This window comes from Mustela nigripes, chromosome 7, assembly GCF_022355385.1.
Source record: "Mustela nigripes isolate SB6536 chromosome 7, MUSNIG.SB6536, whole genome shotgun sequence".
Lineage (NCBI taxonomy): Eukaryota > Metazoa > Chordata > Mammalia > Carnivora > Mustelidae > Mustela > Mustela nigripes.
The window spans coordinates 135548050-135561502 of NC_081563.1; the positions used below are offsets into that span (position 1 = coordinate 135548050).

General features: G+C 59.5%; 1 protein-coding gene across 3 annotated transcripts; it reads right to left on the reverse strand.

The window, feature by feature from the left end:
- Positions 1-206: 206 nt before the first annotated feature.
- On the reverse strand, positions 207-11648 carry ZBP1 (Z-DNA binding protein 1). Of its 3 annotated transcripts, none has more exons than XM_059407289.1 (8): positions 11381-11648; positions 8609-8830; positions 7991-8053; positions 7444-7617; positions 6045-6209; positions 4473-4679; positions 3283-3516; positions 207-487 (listed from the first exon to the last, which is right to left on the reverse strand). In XM_059407289.1, exons 1-8 carry the CDS (start codon positions 11412-11414, stop codon positions 399-401), a joined length of 1188 nt encoding a protein of 395 aa, XP_059263272.1. In that variant the 5' UTR covers positions 11415-11648; the 3' UTR covers positions 207-398. The 3 variants fall into 3 exon arrangements, with proteins under 3 accessions (XP_059263272.1, XP_059263273.1, XP_059263271.1); XM_059407290.1 differs by having other exon boundaries at positions 4473-4649; positions 7991-8056; XM_059407288.1 differs by having other exon boundaries at positions 7991-8056.
- Positions 11649-13453: the final 1805 nt, after the last annotated feature.

A 13453-nucleotide genomic window follows, 5' to 3' on the forward strand; every position in this document is an offset into this window, starting at 1 on the left:
GTAGGAAGGTTCTAGAAAGGTCAGGTGAGAAAGAGATCAGGCAGCCATAATGGGCCTTGAGGAAGTCAGGTCTTGAGTGAGGGAAGAATGGACAGCCATGATGGAAGGGAGCCAGGGAGGCAGTGGACAGAGGTGCCTTTGCCCAGCCCCAGGCCAGGCCCAGCCCCAGGGCTGACTCTCGCTAGCCACGTGTCAGGAGGCAAGAAGGTGGAAAACAGCGTTTATGAAGCACAGAAGGCACAGGACCAGGGGTTCACTGGTGTCTGCCTGCTCTTCCTGAGAGAGCCTGGCTGTTTGTTCCGGTCTCCACCTGCCCCCGGGAGTCCATGTCTGGGGTTCTGTCCACCTGGCTGCTGTCTTCTATAGTGTGGGGATCCCCGCTTTCAAGAGTCACAGCTTCAAGGTCGGAGATGAAGGTCAAGACGTCGCTGTTGCCGGGGGGGAGCCTGGTCACGGTGGTGAGGGAACTGGCTTCTAGGCTCTGCACCTTTAGAGAGAAGATCCCGGGAAGAGAAGCTGTTGCCAAAGGGACACAGGGGCCCCCTTGTCTCAAATAACTGAAGCCGTCTGGCTCACTGGGGACCCATCTCCGAGACCCCGCCTGCTCTCACCTGGACGGCGCAGTAGCTCCCGTCTTCCCCCAGGACCCCCTTGGTTCTGTCCCCTCACGGTCTTCGGTGAGACTTTAACACTTGCTCCTGCTCAAAACCCGCCAGGGGCTCCCCAGTGCACTTTGAAGAAGATCCAGACCTTTCTTCTGGGCTTCCCAGCTCGGAGGAACCCAGCTGGCAGAACGCGCTCCCTCTTGCTCCCTAGGTTCCTGCAGGACTCGGAGCAGGATCCTTGCACGTGCTGTCCCCTCCACCCGCAGTGCCTTCCCCGATCTTTGCTTGGCTGGCTGCCTCCCCCTCAGATGCCACCTCCTCCTGGAGGTTTCTCTGATTGCCCCCATCAAGGCAGCGCCTCGCCCATCATGGCATTGCCCACCCCTCTGAGGTTTTATTGTTTTTGTTTGTTTGTTTTACGGTGCCCGGCTTTCTTCAAAAGGCTTGATTGCTTTGTGAGCTGCCTGTCTTGGTCCCCGGAATGTTTCTCTGACTTGTTCACGGCTGTGCGTCCAGGTGAAGGAGCAGTTTAGGGCAAGGGCAGGGCCAGAACTGGGAAGGGAATGAACTTCTTCTTCCCAATAGAGGAAAGACAGAAGAAGGTCTAAGGTGGCTGCAGCATTATTTCCGGGAAGACTCAAGGGTCTGAGTGACTTGGGGGGTGGGTACGGACTAGAGGAGGGGTCCTGTTCCAGAAGGCTCCAAGGAGGGCCAGCTTCACGGACATGTGGCCTGGGTCCATGTTCAGAGGGAGCCTGGGCTCCGTTCAAAGCTCGGCTCTGTCTTGAAATTCTGATGAAGCTGAATCAGGGGCCCCACTTTTCCGTATTGCACTGGGTCCCCAAAGTCATGTTCCCGATCCCATCAGGGTGTCACCGCAGCGAGCCGAGCAGCTGGGGGCTGGGAGCTGCCGGCACCCCTACTGACAGCCTGTCCAGGAGCCTCAGCTCACAGAGACCCCAAAGAGGGTGCTGCCCTCCACGGCACTGACAGACCCTGACCATCCATTTCCCCCAAGAGGAAGACCTGCCGGGCCTTCCACGTCCTAGGATGGGCTCCTGCCCGTCCCCTGAGTAAGAAGTCAGGTGTTCCTCAGGCCAGTGAGGAGGGTGGGTAGGAGAGCAGAGTGAAAAAGGCTTTGTCAGGGCCACTGCTGATTCCTTGGGGAGGGACAACGGAGGGGGCATTCGCTATCTTTCAGAGTCAGAGGGCTGTGTTTCTTTCCCCCCAAAGAGGAGTCTTGGCTGGTTCCACCTAAGACCAGGTGGGGGCCCCCCACCCCCAGGGTCCCTGTGGGCCTCCGTAGAGGTTTCTGGGAAGTGGGGAAGAGGGCACCTTCTCTCGACGGCCTCCTCTGGCTGTTGGAAGTTCAAGGACATGGTCATCAGGATGGGAAGGCACTCTTGGCGTCCAGCACAAGTGCCCACGGGCCTGTGGTGCCGCCTGGTGGATGCCGGCAAGGTCTAGTCTAGGTGTTCTAACCGTGGGGGCGGCGGCACGACTCCTTCCTCCAAATCCCAGCGTCGGGAGCTGCGGCCCTCCTCCCGATCCTTCCTTCGTTCCGAAGGCAGAAGTCCCGTCATGCCTCTCGTGCCCACATCCCCTCCGTGGTTCCTGACAGCCGTGGGATGGAGGCCAACGTCCCCGCCATGGTGTGGCACCAGGCTCTGGCCTCTGCCATCCCCGACGCGTGCACAGGTCGCATTCACACTTCTGTTCACCCACTATCCTGTTCTCGCTTGCCGCCCACACTCTTCCGCCTACCGGATGCACCTTCCCTCCGCCACCGCCACCTCGTTCCTGCCTCTGTCGCCTGCCTCCACAACCAGGGGTTAGGAGCTGTGCCGGGCGTCCAGCTGCCCAGCGACGTCCTGTTGGCCATGAAGCCCCTTCTCCTGAGTCTCAGCCAGGCTCAGGTGCCATTTCCCAGCCCCTCTGGAGGCCAAGAGCAAGCCCATGGACTGAGGCCGGGAGTGTGTGTGTGCTCGGTGGAAGGCGGATGGCTGGGCCTCTGTAGCGTCTATGTCCCCAGATGTGTGCAGAGCCCCCGGGAGAGCCCGGGTTCTGTACCTCCCGCCAGCCTGGACGGCTGTGTGCTGAGCCTCCCGCAGGTGGGAGCCACTCTGGTTAGAGGGTCTCTTTGCTGCAACAAAGTATCCTCTCTCCGAGAGGGACCATCACTCGCTGTGGCACCCCAGCGCCTGCCACGACGCCTAAAACAACACCAGTGGTAAAAGTACCTCTCGATGCCTGGAGGCACGTGTGGGCTGCTCACGGGGCCAAGCTTTGCCTGCAGAGCTCCCCCAGTCCTCACCACAACCAGGAGCCACAGGCAATTATCATCCTTCAGTCACGATGGGGAAATGGAGGCTCAGAGCTAAATGCTGGGCTAGGCCACTTGGCTGAAAATACTTGCCCCCACACACTATCTCCAGGGCTGTTCTCTGCTATGACCCTCTGTTGCTGTCCAGACTCTCGGAAATGGGAGGTTCGAGAATGACTGTTGATGAATGGATGGATGGATGGGTAGGTGGGGGGATGGGGGGATGGGGGGACGGACGGACGGACGGACGGACGCAAGGATGGACGGACGGATGGGCGGATGAGTAGACGGATGCGTGGATGAGAGAGAGGGAGAGAGAGAGAGAACACGGGGCTCACTTTGTCCCAGGCTCACCTGCATCCTTGCCTGGCTCCCCAGGGTCCCTCTTGATGTCCTCAGGCCTTACAGCTCCTTCTGGACCAGCTGTCTCCGAGCTGACAGTCATTCTGTTGCTGTTGCCGATGGCGGTGTCCTCAAGGAAGCATGAACGGATACGGACTCTCTGGGCCACCTCCTCCTCAGCAGAAGGTCCTGGTTTGGGCATTCGAATTTCGAACAAAGCTTCTGGGCCATCCGTGGGGGCACAGACTGTGGGTCAGCCAAAGACAGAGACGTCAGGAGGGCTACAAGAGCAGCTGGATGGCGGCCCTGAGCCCTGACGCCCCCCAGCCTGGCTTTCAAGTTCTCCCCGGCCGGTTCTCCTCCCTGAAGCCAGGCCAGGCTCGGTCCACGGCCGAGAGCCTGCCTCCCACAGCACCTCTGCACACCGCCGGGCTGCCGGCTCTCTCTGCCACCCAGGTCTGCCGGCATGGACGCTGGCCCCTTCTGTGCCCTTCCACGGGATTCGAGCACCTCTGCCCTCCCCGCCCCCGCCCGCTCCCGTCTCTGCTGCTGGCTTCCCCGCAGCTCCAGGACACCACCTCCAACCTGTGCTTAAAGCCTCCTCGTGGTCACGGCCAGTCCCCAGCCCTTGCCACCTGGCTCCTTTCCCATCCAAACTTCGGACAAGAGCTGCACACAGTCCCCCTCCTCCTGACGCTCCTCTGTCCCCTTGGGTCACCGCAGACCCCTGTGGCTGGACCCCATGCAACTCCCTGAACTCATTTCCTTTTCTCCTTCCTGGAAACTCTCCTCCGGGTGTCCCTGCCTCGCTGCTGTTTTGCCCCAGCCTGTCTCTGGGTTACCAGAGGACTCAGCCTGGGCTCTCTGGTCCCTGTGGACAGCACTCAGTAGGACACCAGGTACTCAGATGGCTCCTGCCCCCTCCTTAGATGCCATTCCAGGCTGGCCATCTCCTCTGACCCTGCTTCACCTGGTCCACGCCTGTCATACAAAGGATACGGTTTTCCTGGGGAGGGTGGAGGGCAGGGAGCAGGACCCCAAGGGCCGGCTCTGGAGCCGCACCTGCTCCACTGTGTAGACAGCCTCCCCCGGTGGAAGGAAAGGAATTTCCCATCATGCCTCTCTCCCAGCAAAAAATGGCTCAAGTTCTGTCCAGTGGGGAGATGGATGGGGTGGGCTGGGGTAGGGGCAGGCTGAGTTACCTGGGGGGCTGATCGAGGGGCTGCGGGCTGTAGGGTCCTTGGCCGGGGCACTCTTGAGGTTCATGTTGTTGCCGTGTCCCATCTGTACCCGTCTGAGCACAGACTTCTCCAAGCAGATGTCCTGGGGTCCCCAGGCTGCAGCCGGAGATGTCTGAGATGAGGGGTCAGCTGGTGCCACTGGGGGGAGGTGGAGGGGAGCCATGGAGCCTAGCAGGGGACACAGCAACATGACCTCAGACCCCCAGCCTCTGAAGCCCCCTCCCCCCTACACACGCAAAGTCCTGGCTGGATAGAGACTGGCCTCTGAATTCTTGGTGGGTTCTATCGGATGGGAATGAGTGTTTCAGGCTATTGATGGAGAGCAGGTGGGCCCAATAGTACGGTTTGTATGGGGGTCCCCTGGGGTGTCCCTGGGGCACTGGAAAACTCAGTCAGTGAGCATAGCCTCTGCTCCCTCAGGCTCTCAGTCCTCTGAACCCACCACGGTGAGTCTCGTTGGGTGCTGGCCTATCTTTAACACCCCGAGCTGGGGCATCCAGTTTTCTCTTCTCGGTATTTATCTTTATGGTAAACTTCCTGGTTTTAAACTTAAGGTCAGGCTATAGAAGCTAACTTTAAAATAAATTTGAGTAGAGGGGCGCCTGGGTGGCTCAGTGGGTTAAGCCTCTGCCTTCGGCTCAGGTCATGGTCTCAGGGTCCTGGGATGGAGCCCCCCATTGGGCTCTCTGCTCAACGGGGAGCCTGCTTCCCCCTCTGTCTCTCTGCCTGCCTCTCTGCCTACTTGCGATCTCTCTCTGTCAAATAAATAAATAAAATCTTTAAAAAAAATAAATTTGACTAGAATAGAAAGATAAGCCATTTAACTATGTTAAGGAAATAATCAGACATGGGCCTGGCCCAAATTGGGGAGGGCAGAGGTCAGAGGACTAAGGTTGGGGAGACATTGACCTAGATTCTAAAACAAAGTTCCTCATTTCACCGCTGAGGAAACTGAAACCCAGAGTCGGGGGTGGGGAGGGAGGCGTCGGCTCTCTCCGAGTCACAGGGAGGACAGCAACTTTTGGGCTGATGCTGCCACTGGTGTTCCATGGCTGCTCTCCGAGGGGCCCTGTGCCCTCTTGCCCCAGTGCCTGGCACGGAGGAGGCACTCCTTTGCAAGACTATATTTTAACAAAAGTAGGATGTTGCTGGTAAGATGCATCCCAGTTTCTAAGATGTTAAAATGTGTGTGGGGGGTGGTGGGGGGAGTGTGTCTCAGAACAAACGAAATACTACAGTGACACCTTGGGACATTCTACTGAGGGAGCGTGAACACTGAGATGTTTCTCATGGCAAAGTATCAGGTCCCGTTGAAACCAAGGCAGAAGGTATCAGAATGAAGGGAAAGCAGGAGAGGTTTGATCCAGGCATGAAGGAAGACTCGCTCCCTCTCAGGAAGGCCACAAAGGGAGGACCTTGGAGATCTGAGAGCTGCCCTTTCTCCTCAGAGCTTGAACATCCCCCTCTCTGCTCCCACCCAGATGGAGCAGGGACCCCTACCTACAGGGAGCAGGTGTCTCTCTGAGGACTCACCATTCTCTCCAGAGGCTGTCGGTCTCACGATGACATTCCCATGTCCAATCTGGATGCTTTCGGAGTTTTCAATGGAAATGTGGTTATTGGGTCCATTCTGACAGATCATGTTGATTGGATTTTTCTGGTAAATTATTGCAGGGGCCGGATTTCTTCCTGCCAAGTCTGCAAAGTAATACTCGACTCAAGCCCTCTGCCCTCCCTGGAGGTCGGGGGTTTCCGAATACCAGGGAGCAGCAACCAAATCTCTGGCGGAGCGTGTAAAACCCAGACGCCCCCGTGTCCACCCTGAGCGTCCTCGGTCAGGACATCCAAGGCGGGACCCAGGAGCCGGCGTGTGTCACAAGCCCCCCGGGTATCCCAGGTGAGCCTTGCTTAGATGTCCCGGGGGCGGTCACCCTACCTATGTGTCCTCTGCCACCCCCGGGAGGATCGTGGGAGCCTCACCACCCACCCCATCCTCTGTCCCTATCTCTGTGAGGCATCCCCTGACCACTCGGCTCCAGGACTCCTCTCCCCTGCACGAAGACTGCCAGGGGGCTGACCATGGGCTGTTTCTGGCCATGGGATAACCTCCCTTTGGCTCACATGGCACTTTGAAGAATGGGGACTTTCCACCAGTGTTTAAAACCTGGAGGCTGCCGTGTTATTCCGCCTGCGATGCGGAGCCCCTCCCCGCCTTGAGCGCCGTGAACTTGTACATCATCCCACAGGCCACGTGAGCACCTGCCTGGGGCTCCGCCAGCTCCACTGCAGGGCCACACCCCACCTTTGTGGGACCTCGGCTCTTATGCCTTGTTGGGGGCCTTCCTCCATAAAAAAAATACTCAAAATTACCGTTTTCGACAGGGTCGATAAAGGCAAATATCATCGACGCGGGAGACATGATTAACTCGTCTTTTTTTTTCCCTGATTTTAAGAGGAATTAGAACAGGGTCGTGGACCTTAATTCTAGGGCCTGTGCCTGCTGCGCCTGAGGGAGACGTCACCCGGGCCCCCACCCTTTGGGTGTCTGGGCCCAGCCTTCTCTTTCGGCAGCTTCAAAATTCCAAGTTGGGCAAAGTGCTGACAAAACTGTTAGCAAACTCGGGCTGAGCCCCGCATCCCAGGGCTGCTATAGTTGAGTGGGACACCTCTGCTCCCGGGCCCTTGCCTTCGGCAACTACAGCCTCAGGTCACTCCTCCAGGAAGCCCTCCCTGGATACTCCCACCAGCACATCCACCTTCTTGGTACCTCCTTCTAGGGACCCATCAGCAAGGCCACCACAAGCTTCGGGGAGGGTCTGGCAAGGAACCTGGGGCTGGCAAAGTTCCGGGCAGGGCACCCACAGGTATTGGATGCTGTGGTTTCTCTTCCTGCCCTGCCCCATCCAGGCATGGGTGGCAGGTGAGGACCTACCTGGCCGATAAACTGCCCATGTACTTGACTTCTCATCCAAGTCCAGAAGGTGCTTCCCCCTCATGGCGTACAAGTCTGGGTTGACCTCTTTCGCTGTCTTCTTTCCCAGCTTCTGGGAGATGGTCAGGGCCTTACAGGGCCCATGGGTTTTCAGAATCCTGTAGATCTCTTCCTCTGGAAGGCAGGGCAGCGGGTGGAGAAGGAGGAGTCCGGGTTTGAATCTCCTCCGCTGCTCACTAGCTGTGTGAACTCGGGCGACCCAGACCCCCTATGCCCCATGGCCCCATGGGAAACGTGTGGCTGTTAAGAATAGCCCTGCTCAGCGGCTGTTCTTGGGGGCAGAAAAGACATTGGCTGCGCCAGACGGTGCCGGGCACGGGGCAGGCACCCGTGACAGGTGCAGCCACGGATCAGGGGGCCTGCCCAGCCATCAAGCCGCTTCCACTGTGCTGACTGAGTCCTGCCTCTTTGTGGGCACCTCTGGGGGGACGGGACAAGAGTAACATCACAAGTGGCCAAGGAGGGTTGGGGCAAGCGGGCTACTTACGCTGTTTAGTGAGCTGACGGCCAGGTTCCTCTGGAGCTGCAGCCACGTCCTGCTGGGGCAGCTCTGCTGGAGGAGGAGAGAGCAGCCGGGGGCATGAGGGGCGGCAGAGGGGACGGGGACCCCAGGGGCAGAGGTGGGCCGCTCCACGGTGGCCCCGGTGCGCCGGCGATCGGAACTCAGAGTCTAGAGTTAAACAAACCTGCCTTCCGGCCTGCCCTGCTGCTCTCCATGCCCCCGGCTTCGCTGCTAACTCACGCCTCTGGGCCGAGAGGAAGAGGGTCGTCCCCGCCGTGCGCAGGCCGGGAAGCGCCTGTCGAGCGCCAGCGCTGGGACCCCCTCGAAGCCAAGTCTGTTCTACTCCTGTCCCCACGTGGCCGTCATCCGTGGCACCCCTCCTGCTCATGCTCTGCTGAGAGCCTGCTGGGTGCGGGTGTGAGGCCCTCCCCTCCTCGCCACCCCAGATCTACAAGGCGTGGCCACGGGGTGCCGCGCACCCTCGAGAGGCAGAACCCATATTTGGGGAGCCCATATTCGAACCCAGGCCCGGAGCCTGCGTGTCCGCTGCCAGGGTCCCCGTGCTGGGTCCCCCACCCTGCTCCCTCCTGGCGGGCAGGTTACCCTGGCTGGGCCGGGCCGGCTCTGCGGGCTCCACTTCTCTGGTCCCACCCTGGCCCAGGCCCCACATCGCAGGGCGTTCCTGGGAGACTTTGGACTCCTTCAGCATCTGGTAGAGGACTTGGTTGACATTCTTCTTGGGCACTTGGCACTCCTTTGCCAACTGGCTGGACTTCATGGGGGAGCCAACGTCCCTCAGCACCTGCAGGATCCTCTGCTCGAGGTCTGGGAGGAGGAGAGAGGGGCAGAGAGGGAACTGACTCTTTCCCGGATGGAGCCTGGGCTGGAAGCCCCGGGGCAGGGGAGGCACCCCCGGGTGAGGGGTCCAGGGCAGAGGGAGGGGCGGGGGCCCGAGCAATGACACCACTGGTCGGGGAAGGAGCCACGCCAAATGACCTTGGCCACACAGCCCAGAGGAGGTACCCCAGCCTTCGGAGTATCCCTTGCCTGGTGTGAGCCCCCTCCCCCTGGTGCGAGCGGGGGGAGGCTCAGCCGTCAGACCTCCCCAGAGTAGAGGGGCTTAGAGGGTGGCAGGGTGGGCTAGATTGAGGGCAGAGAGCAAGAAGTAGGGGGAGGCACAGGGCCTGCCTGGGAGGCCTGCTGTCTCCGCCACCCCCCGGTGCCTTCCCCTCCTCGTGGGCTCTCCACCCACATCAGGGCCGCATCAGCTCATCCAAGCCAGGAAGCTACGGACACGCAGAAACGGATCTTCCTCCCCGATGGCCAGTTACAAGAGAGCCTTGGAAACCTTACTCCTGGCTCTCCCTCGAACCTTTTCTTCTCCCTTCCGTGCCTCTACCTTCCGATTCTTCATCACTGTTTCCCAGACGACCACGGCCGGGATCCCTCCGGCCCACCCTCCGCTCTGCAGCCAGAACTTGCCCCCGAGGGCCAGCCTGCCATGCTCCTTCCAGCCCGTCGTTCACCCCTGGGCCTTTGCACACACTGCTGCCCCTGTCAGGAACACTCTCCCCCCTCTCCACCTGCCCAACATCTACTCAACCTCCAGGTCTCACTCAAACACCATCTCTCTTGGGGAGCCGTCCTGGGTGCCCCTGAGTGTGTGTGTGTGTGGGGGGGGGGGGTCCCTGCAGAAGGTCCCCAAGGATCCCCTGCTGTGATTGCCGGGTTCCTTGTATTATCTTTGGTGTCTAGCACAGTGCTGGGCACACAGTGAATGCTCAGGAAATAGCATTTGAATGAACAAGTGTCTGAGTGGGTCTGCCCAGCACAGGGACAGGTGTCTGTCCAGATGACCCAGGGCGGGGCCTGGGCAGTTCCTTCTGGGTCAATATATCCCCACCTGAGGTTAATGACCCTAAAGAGAATCCCAGAGGCTAGAGAAGGAGCTCTCTAAACGACCTCTGTTCCTCTCAGACAGGCTCCCACAAACCCAAGCCAGTGGTTCTTTGGGGAGCCGAGAACAGGGCACACACAGTGCCTGGGGAACTGGAGGGAGCCCTGTGGGCGGCAGCCCAGCGTCTTCACAGGAAACATCGGCTCCCAAGAACACAAGGGAAATGTAAAGCAGGGTCCTTCTGGGGAAGACTCGGGGCCCCTTAGCAGGGCAGCAGCCCAACCTCTCACCTTCTGGGCTTTCCCTAGTGGGGGAAGGGGTTATCCACTGTCTGGCCCCGCAGCTGGGCTCTGAGGCTCGCCCTGTGACCGGGACGTGTTTGTCCTTGCTGGGTGCAGGTGAGGCTGAGTTAGGCCGCCTGGGGGCCTCTATCCCTTCACCGACCGAGGTCAGCCCCCAGTGGCCGGGCACCTCCTCTCATCAACAGCGAGCCTGACTTTGCCTTGTCTTGAAAAGAGTTTCGATTCTTGAAAAGCCTGCCCCTGGGTGAGCGCCTTCCCCTCCCTCCTCCGCCACCCACCTGACCCCAAAGGAGCCGAGGAGTTGTGGGGTTGGAGATCAGAGTGAGGGCCGAGCCCATCGGGCTGGCGGACTGAGTCTTCAGGCTGGTGTGTCTGTAAACGGGAATTTGTAAAACGGACGAGGTGTAAGGGACAGGGTGGCAAGGCACACCTGGGTGGGAGAAGTTAAATCCACCTGCTGAGTGACAAGTACTTTTGTGTCCCCCTCGTGGAAGTACAACAGAAACCAGGGATGATCCCGGGCCCTGGGGGCACCCTGCTGGCACCCTTCCCCAGCCCCCCACCTGCCCTCTTTTCTGTTCTCTGGCCGTGGTTTGAGCCCCTACTCTGCCATCCATGGTATCTCTCTGTGCCTCACTTTTCCCACCTGTGAACTGGGGATGAAAGCAGCTACCTCCATGATTGTAGTGAGGAATAAACCAGCTAATGATGACAAAACAAGAAGACAAAAACCAAAGCCACCCTCAACCCACAGCCCCCAGGCTCTCTAGAATACACAGTTTGCTTTTCTTGGGTTTTCTTCCAGGAGCCAAGTGTTATCCGTGGTACAGGGGAACGCAGGCTCGCATATCTGCCTCTCCTCAAAGCAACTTCTGTTGCTTCTGTTGTTCCTTCAAATGAGTGTGAGGTCAGGTCTTCAGACCCCAGTGTCAGAAGTGCTGCCCAGGGTCCCCCTTGTAGGGCCTCAGCGCTGCGCTTGCCCCCTCCCCCCCAGGGCTCCTGAAAGGTGTGCGAGGTCCCCGACCAGACCGTGGGTTCCCCTGGGCTCCCGCAGCCACTGTGCTTCGGAGCACTGTCAGCTAGCATTGCTGTCGTCTAACTGAGGAAAGGAGCTGGAAAAAAAAAGTGCAAAGCCCACTGGGAGCGCCCACTGTCCCTTAGAAGGAAAAAAAGTACCTGTTTCATCAGGGTCCCCAGGGGCCTGGGCCATCCTGGCTGTAGAGGCTGGGAGCCTGGAGACGTGGGGACCGTGGCAGGTGTTGGCAAGGTGGCTTGGAGAGGGCAGGCTGGGAGGAGGCCGGGTGTCCTTGCTTGGCTGGATGTGGTGCTCCCACAGCTGTGAGGGGACACGTCAGCTGGGTGGGTGTTTGCTGTTCACACTCCAGAAACAAGCCTAGTCAGCCTGACCTGACCGGCTTTCTGGGGGAAAAGAAAACGAAACTCCTGTGTGTGGCCTCAGAAAAAAAACTGAAAGCAGAAGTGATGAGCAAGGGCCTCGGAGTACGTGTGGGTAGAAAGAGGCTGAGCTTGGCAAGACCAGAGCATTCTCTGGAAGCGCGAGGCTTCCCTGACTTTCTGGGCGCTCGCTGCTGCCCGCCCTGATCCCCACATGTAGGCTGAGGCCCCTGGTTGGGGGTGGCTCGGCTGCTGCAATCGTCTGCGCGTGTCAAAATCAGAGGTATTTTTAGTGAGCACCTACTATGTGCTTTCCAATCATGCATGCCCCTCTGACCCCCCATCAGTGCAGGGGCTGGTACTGATATCTTTTCTCAGAGGGGAAACTGAGGCTTAAGTCATGAGGTCACTTGGCCAAGGCTGGGTTCTAACTCAGTCCACAATTTACTGGTTGTGTGACTTTGGGCAAGTTTGTAAGCATATTTGTGCCTCAGTTTCCTCATCCGTGAAATGGGGCTAATAAAAGTAGCTACATCAGGAGGTCCGGAAGAGGACTGAAGGGGGTCATCCAGTTGAACAGTCTGACCAGACCACCCCCTGCAGTGCCATCTCCAGCCATGAGCCCAGGGGGCACCCACAGACCTGGAAAAAGGACCTATCCCTTCCATGTAGTTTCAAGGGGTTCCTGACCCCCAAGTAGTCAGAGCCACCGTTCTTTACCAGGTAACAGAAAGGGGAACCGAAGTCTACGGTGGTGAAGGGCTTGGGGCCAAGCAGCCAGGAGGGGCACCAACTCAGCCCTGAAAGTCCCTGGGCTCAAGGTTCCAGCCTCAGATGCCTGGGGAGGATCTCCACCTCGGAGGACTTTGCCTCAGCACTTCTGCAAAGGGAGGGGCTCGCCCATCTGGAGCAGTGTTTGCAGAACCCGCAGTCCTGATGCGCGGTCCCCACCCAGGCCACAGACCGGAGTCTGGGGGCGGGGCGCGCATCGCAGGTGAGCTGACGCGCATGCGCCCCACCCCCACCCCTGCTGCCACATCCGACAGCTCAGAAGCAACAGGAAACCGCAAGGGTGTTTTGTTTCTGTTTAATGTAAAAACTAGAAAACGTGCTTCTCCCTGTGCGTTGTCAACATCCATTTCAAACGTGCCGGGGCTGTTGAGGGAGACAGTGGAGGGGCACCCAGGGAGGGGTCTCGGGCTGAGCCCCCAGTGGGAGGCTGGGGGTGGGGGGCGGGCGGCGTCCTGGGACTGGCCACCAGGTGGCGCTCGCTCACCAACCTGGACCCGTGGGCGGCTCGCGGGTCTCTGATGCGGAGGGACCCCCCCACCCATCACCACCCTCCTTGGGAAACCCCTGACTCCATCTGGCCCCATCCCCGGGCTGCTCCCCATCCTCCCTGGCCTCTCGTCCTCAGCACGCTGCCGACCTCTTCGTGTGGAGGCCAGAGGCTCTGGCTTTGACCCAGGTGTCCCGCAGGCTTACAGGTTAGGCTGAGACTCGGGCTTAATCCTGAGGGTCAAATTCATTTCTGGAAGGGCCGCTCGTGCTTCCGTGGTGGTGGCCGGCACCCTCGTGGCCTGTGTCTGGACGGTTTTTGATGGTCCCTTTCTGCCCCTTCATGCCCCTGTCCCGCAGCGGCCCCATCCTCACTTCCCCGCCCCCATCCGGAAGGCACGCGGGGCTCGCACCCTGGCTTCGGAGCCTGCGGCAGGAACCGCTAGGTTGGGAAGGTCAAGTGCCCCTGGGACCTGGACAGGGTTCTGCCTCGCCTTCTTCTCCAGGCAGGTCCCAGCTGCAGACCTGCCCCTCCCCAGCTGTGTGTCACCATCTCTCGGCGCCCTGGTTTCTTAA